At 32.5% G+C, this 17,190-nt stretch overlaps 3 protein-coding genes across 4 annotated transcripts; 1 reads left to right on the plus strand and 2 right to left on the minus strand.

Moving 5' to 3' along the window:
- Positions 1-3,862: 3,862 nt before the first annotated feature.
- On the plus strand, positions 3,863-6,106 carry LOC126673443 (uncharacterized). The gene has a single exon (XM_056105132.1). The coding sequence runs from the start codon at positions 3,987-3,989 to the stop codon at positions 5,985-5,987; it is 2,001 nt and encodes a 666-aa protein (XP_055961107.1). The 5' UTR covers positions 3,863-3,986; the 3' UTR covers positions 5,988-6,106.
- Positions 6,107-6,807: 701 nt separating this feature from the next.
- LOC126672941 (glycine-rich cell wall structural protein 2-like) lies at positions 6,808-7,197 on the minus strand. The gene has a single exon (XM_050366888.1). The coding sequence runs from the start codon at positions 7,195-7,197 to the stop codon at positions 6,808-6,810; it is 390 nt and encodes a 129-aa protein (XP_050222845.1).
- A 1,822-nt stretch (positions 7,198-9,019) lies between these two features.
- Positions 9,020-16,856, minus strand: LOC126673444 (uncharacterized). Of its 2 annotated transcripts, XM_050367595.2 has the most exons (14): positions 16,742-16,856; positions 16,430-16,540; positions 16,239-16,305; positions 16,029-16,139; positions 15,392-15,587; positions 14,876-14,961; positions 13,379-13,574; positions 12,844-12,955; positions 12,146-12,273; positions 11,762-11,968; positions 11,518-11,627; positions 10,662-10,791; positions 10,336-10,485; positions 9,020-9,511 (listed from the first exon to the last, which is right to left on the minus strand). In XM_050367595.2, exons 2-14 carry the CDS (start codon positions 16,518-16,520, stop codon positions 9,287-9,289), a joined length of 1,809 nt encoding a protein of 602 aa, XP_050223552.1. In that variant the 5' UTR covers positions 16,521-16,540; positions 16,742-16,856; the 3' UTR covers positions 9,020-9,286. The 2 variants fall into 2 exon arrangements, with proteins under 2 accessions (XP_050223552.1, XP_050223553.1); XM_050367596.2 differs by lacking the exons at positions 16,239-16,305; positions 16,430-16,540; positions 16,742-16,856 and having other exon boundaries at positions 15,392-15,592; positions 16,029-16,113.
- Between the last annotated feature and the right edge of the window lie 334 nt (positions 16,857-17,190).

Consider the following 17,190-nt stretch of genomic DNA (forward strand, 5'->3'; position numbering starts at 1 on the left):
AAAAAAAACAGAGCTATATACCAATAAAACAGGGTTCAGCAAAATTGATACAATTTAGCTGAACATAGCTCAGAAGCAGCTCCAATTGCAACAAAACAAAGGAGAACAAAAAACAAACCCAGGCAAAAGGGTCTAATTACGCTGACTACACTATCAATCTGCATTAAATTGTTGTTATTTCTCATTTTATTTCTAATTAATGGTGGTCTTATAAATTGAGTTTAGATCTATTACATTCATTTATTTTGGGTAGATCGAGACTACTAAGTTATATATAGACTAGCCACTTACAATACAACACCTCATTAAGAATTTCTCCTAATTATGACTATATATTGTTATAATAGACAAAAAAATAGAATTATGGTTAATTTGTAAAAGATATATATCAAATTATAGTAATTAATAATTATACACCGAAATAAAAGGAAGGACAGATGTATGATTATATATATAAGGAATGATAAAATTTTAGCAAGTAATCTTTTATATAAGGCGACGTTTGATAAAACTGAAAATTAAGTGCTGAAAATTAAATGCTGAATTTTAAGTGCTGAAAATTATAATTGCTGATTTTTTTAAGTGCTGAATTGAATAAGTCTGTTTGATAACTGCAAGTATGCAATTACTGTATATTATTGAAATTGTTATATTTACATATTAAACCTTTAAAGATTAATTATTTTAAATAAATTATATATTATCTAAATTTTTTAAATATAAAGAAATAATATGTATAAAAAAATATTATGAATAATACATATATCATAAACAAAAATATTAAATTTTAGCTGCATATGTTGATAATTAGTCCTTAAAGATTACAACAATGCTCCCCTTTAATATGAAAATTAGCTCTTAAAATAAAATACTAGTTTATAAAATTATAAAAAATCGTTTAAATCTGATAATCTTCAAATTTGGCGAATCTCATGGAATCGAGAGTCGATACCATCAGACTTTCGCCTTTTAGGCGAGTGCTAGGATTCTCACATAAGGGTAGATCGTATATGACTTGGTTCCATTATAGGTATGTTAGAGTTCAGTTTCCATCAATTACAAATATAAATTCAAATAATATTAAAAAGCGGAAATATTAAATAAATGACATATAGACTATAAAAAGAAAAATAAAGATAAAAAATAAAATATTTCTAAAATTTTGCAATTTTAAGTGCTGATCTAAATATAATACACTCATTGTGATATTAAAAAAATATGTGAGATTAAATATTTTTATTTGTGAGTAATAATTAATGTTTTCAGTAAAAAAAATAAGTCAAAATTTTTGACTTATTATTTTAAGTGGTTTTTGGCTTAACTGAATAAATTAAGTTGAATTTTTTGAGTTATCAAACCAACTTAAAACAATTAAGTGCTTAATATATTAATTTAAGTAATAAGCCGGGTTATCAAACACAATATATTACAATTTTTATTTTTTAATCATACGCAAAAAAAAGAAGACTAATGATTATATATATATATATATATATATATATATATATATAATAGAATATATTACAATTTTAACTGTTAAATCAAAAAGAAAAAACACAATTTATTTTTATTTTAGTGTTTAAAATAATAAACAATCTAATCATACGTTAAAAAAAGAAAGGTACATTTATGATTTATATATAAAAAGAAGACTAATAACTATATATATAATAAAATATATAACAATTTTAACTATTAAATCGAAAAAACACAATTTATACTTTATTTTATTGTTTAAAATGATAAACAATTTAACTTTGACCCGCTTTAATAAAATTAATGATCATATTATTTTAAACATGCATTTTTAGCGATGTTCATTGCTTTTATATTTTATCATTTCATGATTCTTGATTATTATTATTATTGACAATGTCAATCTTTTTGAGATGTTTGGAATCGGATGACCAAAACTTTATTAAAAAAAAAACTGATTATGCTATATCAAATCAATTGACTCCATTTATAGAAAGTTGCTTATAATAAAAAAATTATGAGGTGAACATTAAAAATCTGCTAAGTAAAATATAAGAAATGATTTTATTGTTAAGTCTTTCTCTAATCTTCTTATTTTGGAAAATTTTTCTTTGGTGTCTATACTAAATATAACAACCCCCCAATAATTTCCTTATTTAGCGCAAGGCTTCTATATAATAATAGATCAAATTCATTTAATCTATCATTTTATAAAATTGAAGATTTTTTTTTTAAAAATGGCTCATATTTTCCGATCAGTTTTTCTAATTGCCGTTTTCACGACGCTACTTCTCATTCTAACAAAAGCTGATCTAGTCGAAGATGTTTGCAAAAAAACTACAGATCCGGGATATTGTGGTACATTTTTCAGATCCGGGACAACCTTGCCGAAGGACAAGACATTTATTGGTTTTTAGGACAATCATGTTCAGGGAGTTGGGAAGAAGCAGGAAATGCAGCATCTTTGCTTAGAGAAGTCATCATCCCGCAAGTTAAAAGTAATCCTCTAGCACTGCAAATCGCTAAATTCTGCGAATCCAAATATTTTGAAGCGCGTAAATTATTTCTAACAGCATCCCGAAATGCTACTCATAAAGAATTCACCGCAACTGCTACGAACACTAGAGAGGCGCTTAATAGAGTTGATGAATGCGACGATGTTCAGAATAACACTTCTTTGTATACTAGTCATCTTGTAATAAAAAAATTGACTGATATTTCTTTTAAAATTCTCGATATGATCCATTAAAAATAGCTTTATGCTAAAATAACTTGTGTATTTTCATCTCCGATCACTAATAATATTTTTTATATTAAAAGAACATCCTTTATATTCTTTTTCATATCAATTTTTCTTTTTTTATAGTAGATATGATGAAAATTAAATTATTGTTGTTTATTATTTGTATCAAATTAAAGTATTATTGTTTGTTTAATATGTTGTGTTATTATGTATAATATAAGTAGATGTTTATGTGTATTTGTTATCTAGTTTAATTTATTATAAGTCATATATAAAATTAAGGTTTATTCATTCAAAAAATATCCCATTTTTTTGATTTTTTCTTATGGCCTAAACTTTCAAAACTATCAATTTTAGTATATTTTTCATTTCAGTTTCGATTTTAGCAATTTGTTCAAACTAGAGTGAAAAAAGTTCAAATATTCTTTTCATATTGCTTCATACCTTTCCAATTTGCCATCAAAAATTTCAAACAAGAAGGGTATATTTGAATATTTTCCACTCCATTTTAAACAAATGGCTACAATGTGAAATTGACAAATGAACTAAAATTGACGATTTTTAAAATTTGAGTCATAAACGGAAAAAAGATTAAGGAGACGAGGTATTTTTCATGATTTAGCAAAAAACTAAAGGTTAATTTTAAAAATAATTATGAACTTTTGTGCGTTTTGTAATTGTAATACAAATTTTAAAATTTGGCAAAATCAGGCACAATTTTTATTTACTAGCAAATTGAACCACCAATCTAATTTTCACTCAAAAACATCAACGTGGCTATATATATATCATGGAGTCCACGTAATTTTTTTTTTAATAAAAAATAGGCTGCTGTTATGATTTGCCAAAAAATAAAAATAAAAACCGATTTTCTCAAATTTTAAAATTCATATTTTATTACTAAATTACACTAAATTTAATAGACCTCCGGTTGTTAAGAAAATTGAAATCCAAATACCTCTAAGAAATAAATTAAAATTTAATATCCTTTTCGAAATATTGTGAAAGTTTGGTAACCTGAACATAGTTGTTGACCCTAAAATATACATATATACATATATAAATTAAAATTAAAATATCAATACTAGAGAAAGAAAGGCATCAAAATGGCATGATTTCCTTCTTTATCTTTTCCTGATTTGCCACCTTTGGTATGAGGAATCTGCTGCCTTTATTGTACTTCATTTTTCAACTTTTTTCAGTTCTTTCTTTAATTCTTCACCCAACAAAACACAGTGAAACACTCTGAAATAGAGTTTTAAAAAGGATGAATTATCAGGCGATGTTACAGGCTATGAAAGAAAAGGATGCGGCAGAGAAGAAGATGAATTCAAATGACTTTGTTGGGGCTAAGGATCACTTGATTAAAGCTCATAAGCTTTGTCCTGCTCTTGACAACATTATGTCTATGTTAACTCAGTGTGACATACTAATTACTAAAACAGTTGAGCTTCCCGGCTGTGGAATTATTGATCACTACCGTGTGCTTCAAGTTAAGCCTTCTTCTACATTTTGTGATATTAAAATTCAATATGATAAGCTTGTTAGCTTGTTGGGGGTAATCAGGAGACAATCTCCTTGTAAAAAGTTGGCTATGGAACTTTTGGAGAATGCATTTAAAGTTCTTACAGACGAAAAGAATCGCTCCGAGTTTGATTTGAAGAGGTTAACTCAAGTAAGTCCAAGTTCTTCTACTTTTAAGGGTTGTTTTGCTAATTTGGAATACATACATAAACAAAAAGTTCAAATGATTGTTCAAGAATTGAATTTGTTTTCTGCTAATCTGAAGTCAGGATCGAGTACTAGGGAAGAGGCAGAGGACAATGCAGGCGGTGCAAATTTGCCAGCCAAATTGCAGCCTGCATTGCAAAATAGAGCTGTCCATGACTTCTATAATTTTGATTGTGATAGAACAGTTTGGCATTTTGAGGCAGGTCAAATTTGGGCTGTTAATTATAAAGGAAACGGGCATCATCATTATCGCTATGCTCGAATTGTTTCGATAGCAAAAGCAGCAACTTGTGTTGCATGGTATAAACCAATACCTGTTACTTTAAGTGAAAGAAGGTGGTGTGATGCAGGATTGCCTGTTGCCTGTGGCTTATTTCAAGTCAATTCGGAGACGAGGATGAATATCGAGGTCGATTGGCCCACGATTGTGTCCTACAAAAGCTCATATGTTCATGGTGTGACAGAGGAGCAAATTGAAATTTACCCAACAAGAGGTGAAATTTGGGCAGTTTTCAAAAACTGGGAACTTGATGGTTGGTCTTATGATCCTAATTCTGTGAAAAGATGCAAGCTTGAGTTAGTTGAAGTAGTATCAGAGTTTTCAAAATGTTTAGGTGTAGATGCAATTTATCTTGCAAAAATAGATGGTTATACTAGTGTCTTTGGAAGACAAACAAATGGAGGAAAACCTGTCAGTTTTCATATACCTCCAAGCAAAATATATATGTTCTCTCATCAGGTTCCAGCACATATGTTCAAGTGCAGAGAACTTGTTGAAGGAACGTTTGAGCTCGATCAGATGGCTTTGCCAGATTACCTGATTCAAGACAAGCCAGCCAAAAGCAACTTATCTGAATTCACAGTTACGCTACAGCTTCCTCCCGAGAGCAAATGTTTGATGCCGAATTGGTCTCAGAATGACTTTCTTCCAGGTCAGGTATGGGCTGTGTACTGGGGAAACGATTTTCTCCCGCGAAATTACGTCAGGATTAATAATGTGATGTCAAAGACTCGAATTTACGTCACATTTTTGGAACCTGACCTTGTTCTTGATCATGCGACTGAATGGTCAAGACATGATCTTCCGAGGGCTCATGGGACATTCAAAGTTGGTGGACAGAGTGCAAATATTGAAATGTCACTTTTCTCCCATTTAGTTAAGTGTGAAGAAAACACAAGCAAATCAAGCTACAAAATTTACCCACAAAAAGGAGAAATTTGGGCAATATCCAGAGGGTATAATACTAAGCAGAAGATATGCCAAATTGTCAAAATTCTTTCAGAATTTTCAGAAGGAGATTGGATAAAAGTATCCAGGCTTGGAGAAGTGAAGGGCTGTCTGACATTCTTTCAGGTGCAACAGCATGATGGATTTGATCTGGTTAGTTTGGTTTCAAGAGCCGACATGTTTAGATTTTCGCATAAGATTCCGGCTTCTAAAGTGCCTGGTATTGGTAAGTATGGAATACCAGATGACTCTTGGCATTTAGAACCACTTGCTCTGCCTGTCATGAATTATGCTCTCAGTGATGTATAGTTGTGTATGTAATGTATTTAAATTTTCATGCCTCAGCTTCTAACTACAATGTAAATGTCTCCTATATATATAGCTCATCAAAGAGATGCCTTGCCATTTTTCCTGATTTGTTCAGTTAATCAGTGTCTCATTCATTCTACACAACTCATCTCCAGAGCCTACTTATGAAGCCTTTCTTGTCCTTCTTCGTCCTGTTCTCTAGAGATAAATCAATATAATTATAGGCAAGGTCTAGATTTATCGGGTTTCGAGGTATCGTTTGAAAGGGCGGGGGAAGGCTTCAATCCGCGGAGGAGCTTTCACATTTGTGTAGAATGAATGAATTAACAACCTGTCATGTTTAAGACAGCATCCAAGGTAATGTGTGTTTATAGGAGATAATTAAGCAGCCCTCTTAGGATTAAGTATAACATGTTAATTATCAAACTGGAAAGGAACTGCATTTGTCTAATAGAAAAGTAACTGAACAAAATGACCAATCATGTGATTAAACAACAATAGTTGAGTACTAATGGACAATACTTACTATGATTTAGTAAGACAAATTCTGCCACAAACTGGAAAATCAAAACCCTCTGATTGTATTAGTAGCAGCAAAATAGCTTTCATAGACTAACCATCAGATTTTTTGACTATTATTGGGGGTTGATTCCAGTATCTCATAGAAGATTTGGAATACTTATACAGTAGTAAGTTTCTTAAATCATATTTCATCTCACAGTTCATGATCATAAGCTTGCAAAAACTATAGAATTGCTAAACTAATAACTAGAGAAGTTCCATCCTTATTAACTACATTGAAATTTTGGATGTTAAAGAGTTAAGACATATGTTCTGTAATGTCCTTGTAATGACCACCTCCGCCTCCACCGCCATATCCCGATCCCGACCCCGACCCTGACCCTGACCCAGACCCAAATCCAGAACCACCTCCTTGGCCGTTGCCCCCACCTCCACCTTCACCACCTCCTTTCTCATATCCTCCTGCCGGACTACTCCATCCTCCGGTGCCGCCACCTGAACCATAGCCATAGCCTCCACCATAACCGCCAGCAAGGGGTTGATATCCGGCCTTTCCCCGGTTCGTTCTGTGAATCTCATTGCCCATATTGACTTCTCCATCAAGTAACCTTCCTTGTACCACAGCTTCAAGAAGCAGAAAAATAACCAGCAGAGCTAATGGCCATGATAGAGCATTTTGTCCTGCCATGACGTTAATTATCTCGCTGTGAAAAGGTAAACAAAAGAGAATGAAAAGTGAAATTAAGTTTTATCTCCAGATTTTTTAAGCTTGTGTATGGATATATACAGGTTAGTATTGGGTAGTGCATATATATATACATCTTTGGTACGTAAGTTTGGCATGAGAAATTCCATGCATGCCTGCAGGCTGTGCGGGATGAGCCGCCGCGTGCCAGCTCTTTCTGGTGGTGCGAACGATTTGCATGACCGCCAGGCGCAATGTTGGTGGGAGAGTCAGCCAAGTGCCAAACACAACTGCACAAGTTTGGCAAGGGACGGGCCTGCCCTTGGTCTTGCATTCAGCCCATGGACCATTGTTTTAGGTTGTTGACTAATATAATACATACAATTCATTTACTTCCGGCCAAATGTTTTAAAAAACCCCGACCTTTTAGCCCCTTTTCAATCATACCCTGACGTTGAAAATTTGTCAATTTTACCCTATTTTGTATTTTTGTGTTTCAATTGTACCCTGAAAAATTAAATTAACGTCTTTTGCGTTTGGAAATTTGTTTAAAAAATTCTCCATGTCTCGCATATATTGCTTGTATATTTTTAAAATTTATTTAAATTTAGTTAAATTAATTAAGAATTTAAATTAGAGTTAATTTGATTATGGTTTTTAGTTAGTTTTTAAAAATAAAGGACTTATTTGTACTTTTTTGAATAAAAAAGAATTTAATTTCATGTTTAGACTTAATTAATTGAATGATTTCATCATTTAAGTAAAAAAATTAACAAAATTTAAAATACTGGGGTACAATTGAAAACGGAAAATTCAAAAGTGGGTAAAATTGACAAATTTTCAACGTCGGGGTGGAATTGAAAAAAAGTTTAAAGGTGAGGGGTTTTTGAGTGATTAGACCTTTACTTCCTTATATATAAACAAATCATTTTTTCTATTTTAAATTATGCGGAATCTTTATATATTTTCGTCACGCGAGAGTTTTTTCTTATATTAAAGACACGCATGCATTTGTATTTTACGCATGCGGAGTCTTTATATTTTTATCCACATGTTTCACATAGTTTCATACGATTTAATATAATTTCATAAAAATTATATTTTATCCACGTAGGGTGTACTTAATTAGTTTAATATGGTTTCATTTAATTTCCTATGAAACCTTTCAAAATGAAGTAAAAATCAAATAAAATTATATGGAATTATATGAAATTAAATTGGCAGCAATTTCTACGAGTTTATATGAATCTTTTTTGAAACGAAATTAAAATTGTATAAGTATACAACTAATTGGAATTAACTTATACCTAAAATAATAGACAAATTTGTTGCTCAAGTTATTCCAGTTATTGAATATTAACTTATAAATGCAACATGATCTCAAGATAAAAGGATACCACATTTTTGCCCTCCTCCTGAATGGGTAAAACTGGGTAAAAATTAACACAGATGGATCTTATAATTTTATTCCTCAATCGTTCATCTGACCGCAAATCGCTCTCTATAAAAAAATTCCTGTGCAATACATGAAGCTTAAGTTCATCACCTCTAGCTATATAAGGAGGGTATGTAATTGTGGTCTTGTAGTTTTAAGTTATTTAGATATGTAATTTGTTGAAAATAAAGGGTTTTGGTTTATGCATGGTGTTTCGGTCTAGATTGTTTGAATTTGAATTTGACATTTTTTAGTTTCTTGATGATCATTATCATCATTATCCTCTTTCTATTTTTCAATAATACCAAGCTTATTTTCAAAAGAATACATAAAAACGGCTATTACAATCTCCAAATAAGTTAAAAAAATAAATTACAATTGGAAAACGTGTTAAAAATTTAAAATCATTAAGCCTTTGCAAAATGCAAAATTTTTGCAAATTCCATAAAATTTTAAATTTATTACACAGGATTGCCTTTCCATCTGAATCAACAAATATCATAGTTTACTTTTAACTAGCTAAAAATTATAAGCCCAAAATTTTCAACCCTCAGCTTCTGACAACAATGTAGATGTCTCCTATAGCTAATCAAAGAGATGCCTTGCCATTTTTCCTGAATTGTTCAGATAATCAAAGCTTCATTCATTCTACACAACTCATCCCCAGAACCTACTCAATATGCCGCCTTTCTTGTCCTTCTTTGTCCTGTTTTCCAGAGATGGGAATTCAATACAATTATAGGCAAGGTCTAGAATTATCGGGTTTCGAGGTATTGTTTGAAAGGGCGGAGGGAAGGCTTCAATCCGAGGAGGAGCTTTAACATTTGGATCGCCAACTGCCGATTCATACACATCCAGTTTCTCAAGAAGGAATTTCTCAACCTGTCATATTCAAAACAGCATCCAGGGTAAATGTGTGTTCACAGCAGAATAACACTAGGCAGCCCTCTTAAGATAAAGTATAACATATTATCAAACTGTAACACTATTTATGAATTATGGCATTATATGATAAGTTATAATACAGAATTACCCTCAATCTTCACCTTATCTTGAAAGCATTCAATGCATACACTAAACCAACCAATCACAGTAACTCACTTTCAGAAAATCCGGTATATAATATGTCCATGCTACTCTAATTAACTAATTTGGGTCAAAAGACATCAAAGAAAATACTGTCCTTAAATAGGAGCGGGAAAATGGTCGGTTCGATTAAAAACCAACTGAAGTAACCAAACCCAAATTAATCGAATTACTTCTATTTTAAAAATAACCGAACCGACTGAATTAACCAAATTAATGGAAACTGAATTAATAAAATATCTTAAAAGTATAAAATCAAAAATTGACTGAATTATTCAGCTAATGCTGTTAAACCGCAGAAAATGTAAAACATATTTTTGTAAAATTTAAAAAAACTCGGGTTAATCAGTTAATCAAATTTTTAAAACTCTTAACCATAACCGAACCAACCGAGCTACCAAATTAACCAAAATAGATCAGTTAATTGCGTTTAACCAAAATTTTGCTCAACCCTAGTCCCTGAAAATGACATATTAAATCAAATCCACCACCCCGCTGATTACTACTGCCATGTGTCTGATAAGATCCAGCAGTTTTAAAGAGAAGTATTGATAACCAGTTTAATTGTTAAGAAAAAAATATAGATGATAAATTTAGAATACATCAAAGAAAGAATTTACCTTCTTGTCATTTCCACTTATTGATATTGCGGAAACTTTTTCGGAGAGAATCTCAGGAGCCTTCTCATTTTCCATGATTCCTGACGCATGCTCTATGCAACTATTAGATCTACTCTCGTTGTATAAAGTTTTCAGCTCTTTGCTCATTATCTACAATACAAAATTATAGAATAATCTCAAAAAGGATCTTAAGCGAGAAGCAATATTAAGGATATTTTGAGTTTTATTTATCATGCAAGTAATATATCCAGTTACTAAAAATTGACAACAGACTGCCATTAATACAACAGAGAACTGCTAAAACAAAAATGTTTCAGCTAAATCACCTCATCATTATTGTTAAGAGATTGAAACTTCTGTATGGCATTCTCAGCAAGGGACTGAGCACGACGAAATAATGCATATGCTTCTGCTCTTTTCCCAGCTAAACTATAAGACTTTGCTAGATAAAAGCACCTGCAAAAGTCAGGAAGCTCAACAGGTCCAGAAAACCCAAGAGATAACAATGAACATTATTGACTAATGACCGTGAAGACCCACGATTATGCAAACTTCAGCTAAGCTTTTCCCCCCGAAAAATAATTCCACAGCACCGGCAGCACTACCAACTAAATGGTACTCTAACAACTTAAAAACAAATACTCTCTCCGTCCCAAAATTATAGTTCTTGTTTCCAAATGCACAGGGATTAAGTAAATTATTGAGTATTAATTAATATATTAATATTAATTTCCTAAATACTCATCATCGGTGTTCCAAAATAATTAATGTATATGTAACAAGCAATATCAATTGAGTTTTACTAAGACAAATAGATAAGGGCCTTTTGACAAGTAAATACTAAATACACAAGTGTTTTAAACAACCCAAAGACTATTTTTCTAAGATTTGGGACACCAAAAATATAAAAAAGATTCTATAATTTTGGGAAAAAGGGAGTAACATGTAGAAGTAAAGTACCCACACAACCAACCTTGTCCACATGCTGAACAGAAAAAAAAAAGTAAAACTAAAAAAGTTGGGAAGGTAACTGTTGAATTTGTCTAATAATGACCAATCATGTCATTAAACAGCCATAGTTGAGTACTAAAAGACAATACTTGCTATGATTTAGTAAGACAAATTCTGCCACAGAAACTGGAAAATTGCACCAATTCGATTGAATTAAGGGGCTCACATTACCTATGTGCACGGAAAGCCAAACTTTTAACTGCACAATCTTCAGAGAATGCAACTTCCTCAGGCTTTGTATCTCTTCCAGAACTAACCAAGTCAGAGAGATCAGATGTATTCTGTCATAATGTACAGTGATTAAAATGTCAGCAAATTACCCTAATGTACTGATTTCCATCACATGCAGCAGTAACTTGAACCATCCTTTTCAGGAAAAAATATGATAAAACATCTCCAAAAAAAAAATGTTGACCTGTAACAAGAGATCATACAAGCGAACAAGCTCCTCAGGCTTGGTAACTTTTTCATTTTTTTCATCGCGTCGCCTTGTAAGTCTACTCTTTGCAATGCTAACCAACAACTGATTACGCTCAATCGTCCGTTGTCCTAGTACAGCACCAACAGCTTTATCAAGGCCACTTAAGTCATCTTTAACACTATCAGCATTACCTGCACTGACCTAGAAAATTTGACATGTCAGCAATGTAAGTCTAAAAGACTGTATAGGAGAACATGCCACGGAATAAAAGGCAACAAGAACGGACAAAATTTTCCACTTGATGCTACAACAACAAAACAAGCAGAAGAAAATAAAGACTTCAGAACAAATGTTAGCATAACAGGTTAAATCCATTACCAAATCAGTACGAATGCTGCTTCTAGCTTCATGATATGCAGTGAAAATTTTATCAAAGATGACTAATTTTTTCTCTGCTGGGAGTGAATCTGCTGCAGAACCATGCAAATCCTTCTCTAATTCTTGAGCTGAGAAAATCATCAAACAACAAACAGGACTTGAGGATTTATGCACGGGGAAACAAAGACATGCAAATAATAAGCATGTGAAATCCCACATAATAGAACCTCGTTATGGCAATGCAAAGACAAAAATATTCATTTCTAACTAACAGAATAATAACAAATCTCTTCTCTTATAACATAGAGATGACATCATGACACATACAGACTTTCTAGAATTGCAAATCACAAGTAAACTGACATCTACCAAATACCAAAATTTACCTACACTTCCTGATGACAACAGAGAATCAACCAAGCTAGAATAGAACAGCTAGGTTGCTCAGTTGAAGAAGATAAGATTGATTTAACAGTATATGATCAGATTATAAAACGATGTATCTAGAAATGCTGGTATTATAGACTATAGAGTACATGAATGTGACTAGCACCATTTGTGCAATTTAAGAGATTGTTGTACTGGCCAAGAAAAAGGAGAGAAAGTTGCAAAAATGCAACTGTGCATCAGATTGTTGACAAAAATAATTTCAAACATCGTGAACCCTCTGATTGTATTAGTAGCAGCAAAATACCAACCTTTTAAAATTGCAACCCGTGTTTTTGCATTGGATATTGGAAATTTGTGGCCAAGCCAATGAAACTCGGTCAGAGAAGCTGCCTGCTGGGACCTTGCCTCGGCCATAACAGCCTGCAAAACAGGGTAATATAAAAAACCAGAAGCAAGGGGTACAAAATAAAAAATACTTATTGGATTTGAATGAAAGGAATATACAACCGTCAGAAAATCTAAAGTCATAGAGGCATAATGAAGTTAATGATAATTCACCCATTCATACACTTTAAGCAGATAATGAAGTTTAAATGGAGTTGGTCTAATTTAGTATCTTGCTTCCACTACTCTTCAAGTGCGTAATATCTACTAATAATTGGATCTCCAAAATGTGATCACTATTAGGTATTGTAAAAACTAAAACGGTTAGCTTTCGAAAGAAGGTGCAGGACAACAAAATATAAGCACGACGGAGTAAGAAGAAACCAAAAGAAGGGCAAGGAGCATAATCAATGAAATTGCATTATAGGCCAAAAACAGCAGAAAAGTAACAAGTCTCACCTCCAATTTAGCTTTGAAGAGGTCTAGTGCAGGACCTTCCATCTCACCAATTTGTAGGAGTTCAGAGGTTTGTAGATTTGACTCGCCAATCTTGTGTCGGCAATATCGGATACTGGGTTCAAGCTCTTCAACACGCTCACGGCACAAAACTTGATTCTCCAGGTCTCCATATTTTCCAAGTTCTTCATAAACAGCTCTATATTAAAAAAAAAATCAGTAAGGAACATCGTCTAAGAAACAAAAAAAAGGTAAAGTCTAGCTTGGTAACTTTGAGAGCTGGGAGCCAAATAACCCAAAGGATACTGTACTCAATTACTCCATAGTTTTGGTAAAAAAAAAAAAAAAAAAACTCCATAGTATCAAACTAGTTAAACTAAGAATATGTTTGAACATCCAACTTATTGTTAATTTAAAATTCCTAGAGTTTTATCTTTTTAAATTAGTTTGATAATGCAAAATTAAACACAACTTGTTACCTTTTTCTTGTTTCTTAAAGGTTCTTCCATATCCTTAGTGGGATGCGTGAGGGACACGCTACGCGTGGGGGAGTGTTGAAGTGGGAGTATCCCAAATTGATTGTGTGTGTGAAGGACATGTGTTTAAATATTGGTTGGGCACCTCCACTTAATACCAATTGATTTTAAGATGGAATCTAACACTTAGTTTTATCATTAAATTAACATTAATTTTTTTACCTTTTATCCTTTATTTATCTCTATAGTATCATCGACTATTCTGCCCTTTTATTCAAATATTCATATAGAAATAAAATTTTGTTGCAACTATTATTTTGAAATTATAGTTTCAGTTACATATTTTAATGGTTATAACTTAAAAATCAAAATTGCCAAACTAAAATTTGTTTGATTGAAAATTTAACATTTTTTTAGTGATTAAGTTTATCAAATAGATAAATATAATGCTTAAAATTTTCGGTGTGTATTATACTCGGTTTTTAAAATTCAGTACTTACTTTTTAAATACTTAATTTTCATTAGTTAGCAATTAAATCAAGTGCAGCATCATTTCTTCTTTCTATTATTCTTCTAACTTATTAAGGAAAAGAGATCTTTGCATGTGATACAGACTCACTGGACAATCAAAATTAATTGCATATTTTTTAAAAAAAAATCCAACAACGTAAAATCACAAGCTCCAATGTTTAAGTGGGAAAATGTGCTTAAAGGATGTTGTTATTTGGCAGGAAGAAACTATTTCTCAACCCCCACAATCCAACTGTTACACTCATATCATTTTCAGTTTGAATGTGATACTCGAAATCACACTTTATGCCGCAAAAAGTGACCTCAATTTTTTTACCGGAAAAATTAACTCCGTGATAATAAATATGAGAATAGGGAAAATAGATGAGAAATAGAATTAAAATCAGATCCAACATACTAGAGGTTTTCAAACAAATAGAATCAGATGAAGCAAACAAGCATATGATTAACCCTTTAGAGCATGCTGATACATATGATGGAGAAAAGAACGGACCTGGCACTTAAGAAATTCTTCAACGCAGTTTCCCAATTCCGATCTTGTTCAAATAACAGACTGCCATTCATATAGGCGGCATACGCCTACAAATATATAAATCAGAAATTAGTGGATTTAGATCAGGGATTCGTACATACTTCATCAAACTATATGAACAGGCAGTATAAATTTAGCAAAAGTACTAATGAAAATTATAAAAAAAACAATTAGATAGTGGGTCAAAACATTAACAAGACTGCGCATCACTGGAATGTAATATTACTACCACTTCAACCATGGCTGCTTAGTCAGTCATGTCCACAGCTATTGCAGACATGACTTACTTTGAAATTTATAATTATTCATATCAAAAATTAGAAAGTGATCTAATAAAAGAATTCAAAATAACGGTATCACCACCACACCCTCCATATTTACGCACATTATTTAAACTACACCGCATTTGAAAATTTATGAAATAAATGAGAGCAAATACTGCAAACACGAATTGAAGTAACCAAAATAGAAGGATACCTCAGCTTCTAAGGAAGTCCTGGAATCTCCCTTTATAACACACAACTGTGAGAAAAGATTAGCCCATTGTGCTGCCTTTCTTAGTCTCCCAATCAAATAGATGCGCTGACGGGCATTTGGACCATCTGGAAGCTGTCTTTTCTCCATAGCATGGCTCCAAGCTCTCTCCGCAGAATAAAGAACCAGATGCAGAAACCTATTCTTCTTTCAAATAATATAAATTACAATCTCGAAGGAATATAAAAATAGAACATAATTACACGATCTGCTAAAAGTAGCTAAACAAAGCTTCAGATTCAGTAATCAAAACAGAAACCAATGTTTTCAAAATGAATTTAAAAAGCAGCACAAATATGTAAAACTGCATCTTGTGAAGAAACACGGACTTATCTTCATTCATTCATTATATTTTTTTACGTGAATAAGGAGCAGAAAGTAAATTCAAAGAGCATCTTGTTTCTAGGAAACATAAACACAGAAGAAACGGATATCACAACCACCCTCATCTAGATTATTTTAACATAATATATATCCAAGACCACATAAGAAGCTTATATCTCCAATCCAATGAATAATAAGCCAACAAAATAATAATAAACAAAAACAACGGAATAAAACTATAATCAACAACGCGTACCTCACTTCAGTAACAGTGGATTCAGTAATAGCTCTACGAGCATATTTACCACGGCCATGAGTAAACTTCAGCGATTTATATAACCTCCTCAATCGAGCAGTACAATACCTCCTGTGCTTCAACAAGATTCCATTACTCAACTAAATAACAAAAACCAGTATTATGAATAAAAAAAGTGCATACAAAGTACTAAACTACAGGAATTAACACCTGTAACGAGTGTAATCCCCATGCCGCAAGCCATGCTGCATTTGCGCAGATTTCAGTAGCTGCAACACTGATACCGTAGCAAAAAAAACTCCACATTAACACCTCAAAAATGTGTAAATGAAGCAATAAACAGTAATATCACTTAATTAAGCAAAACTCAGGTAATTCGATTAGTTCATTAAAAAAATAACCGTTGATTGAATATCTAGGGTTGATCTGATCGGAATTGTTTGATTTTGGTGCGTCAATATCCATTGCCGTCTTTTCGCTCTCCTTCGCCATCAATACTTCACTTGGAGCCACTGGTCAAACAAAATCGCATTAACAAATAAAAAAAATGATTATAGAATTCGGAAGATAAAGAGCTGCGAAAATATATTTTTTAAAAGAAGAGTGAGAATTGATTTTTAGCTGCATTTTATGCGAAGATTAGATCTGAAGTTGAGGTCGATTTTATTGTTTAGGGAAAATATGAAGAGCTTTGTGAGATTGTACGGACGTACCTGTTTTTAGTATGGATTCGGAGGGTGATGGCTGTTTCTAGAGGTAAATTGAAGCTCCGGCCGCTTTTCTAAGGTAGCTCCGCGTTCTGCTTCTGGTGGTGAGTTTGAGTTTAATTGTTTGTGGCTTTGTTTTTGGGCTTTGATTTGGGCAATGTGCGGATTGATATGAAACGGCTACCGTCGACTCTAACAGACGACACGACGTTATTGAGAGCCAGTGACACGACCTGACGTATCGGACACAGTAATTTATAGTGCATGCAAAATTATTTATTCTCGACAAATGGTGAGGCATTTATTACACATATGGTAAATGTGTAAAATACTTGCTCATATTATTATACAGGGTGAGAGATGTAACTGAGTGGAGTCGACACACTCCAAGCTCGAGTATGACTCGACTCTAAAATATATAGCTCAAAACTCGATTTGACTTCGATCGAGTTTTA

The sequence above is a fragment of the Mercurialis annua genome, linkage group LG3 (genome assembly GCF_937616625.2).
Source record: "Mercurialis annua linkage group LG3, ddMerAnnu1.2, whole genome shotgun sequence".
NCBI classification, from domain to species: Eukaryota; Viridiplantae; Streptophyta; class Magnoliopsida; order Malpighiales; family Euphorbiaceae; genus Mercurialis; species Mercurialis annua.

Bases quoted from the DNA above. Each gene is read 5' to 3' on its own strand.
- LOC126673443 (XM_056105132.1), top strand. From the start codon at position 3,987: ATGAATTATCAGGCGATGTTACAGGCTATGAAAGAAAAGGATGCGGCA.
- LOC126672941 (XM_050366888.1), bottom strand. From the start codon at position 7,197: ATGGCAGGACAAAATGCTCTATCATGGCCATTAGCTCTGCTGGTTATT.
- LOC126673444 (XM_050367595.2), bottom strand. From the start codon at position 16,520: ATGGCGAAGGAGAGCGAAAAGACGGCAATGGATATTGACGCACCAAAA. The intron at 16,306-16,429 runs GTTATTTTTTTA...CTACGGTATCAG, and splicing joins CCCTAGATATTCAATCAACG to TGTTGCAGCTACTGAAATCT. The intron at 11,969-12,145 runs GTAATGGATTTA...CAAATTTTCTAG, and splicing joins GCAGCATTCGTACTGATTTG to GTCAGTGCAGGTAATGCTGA.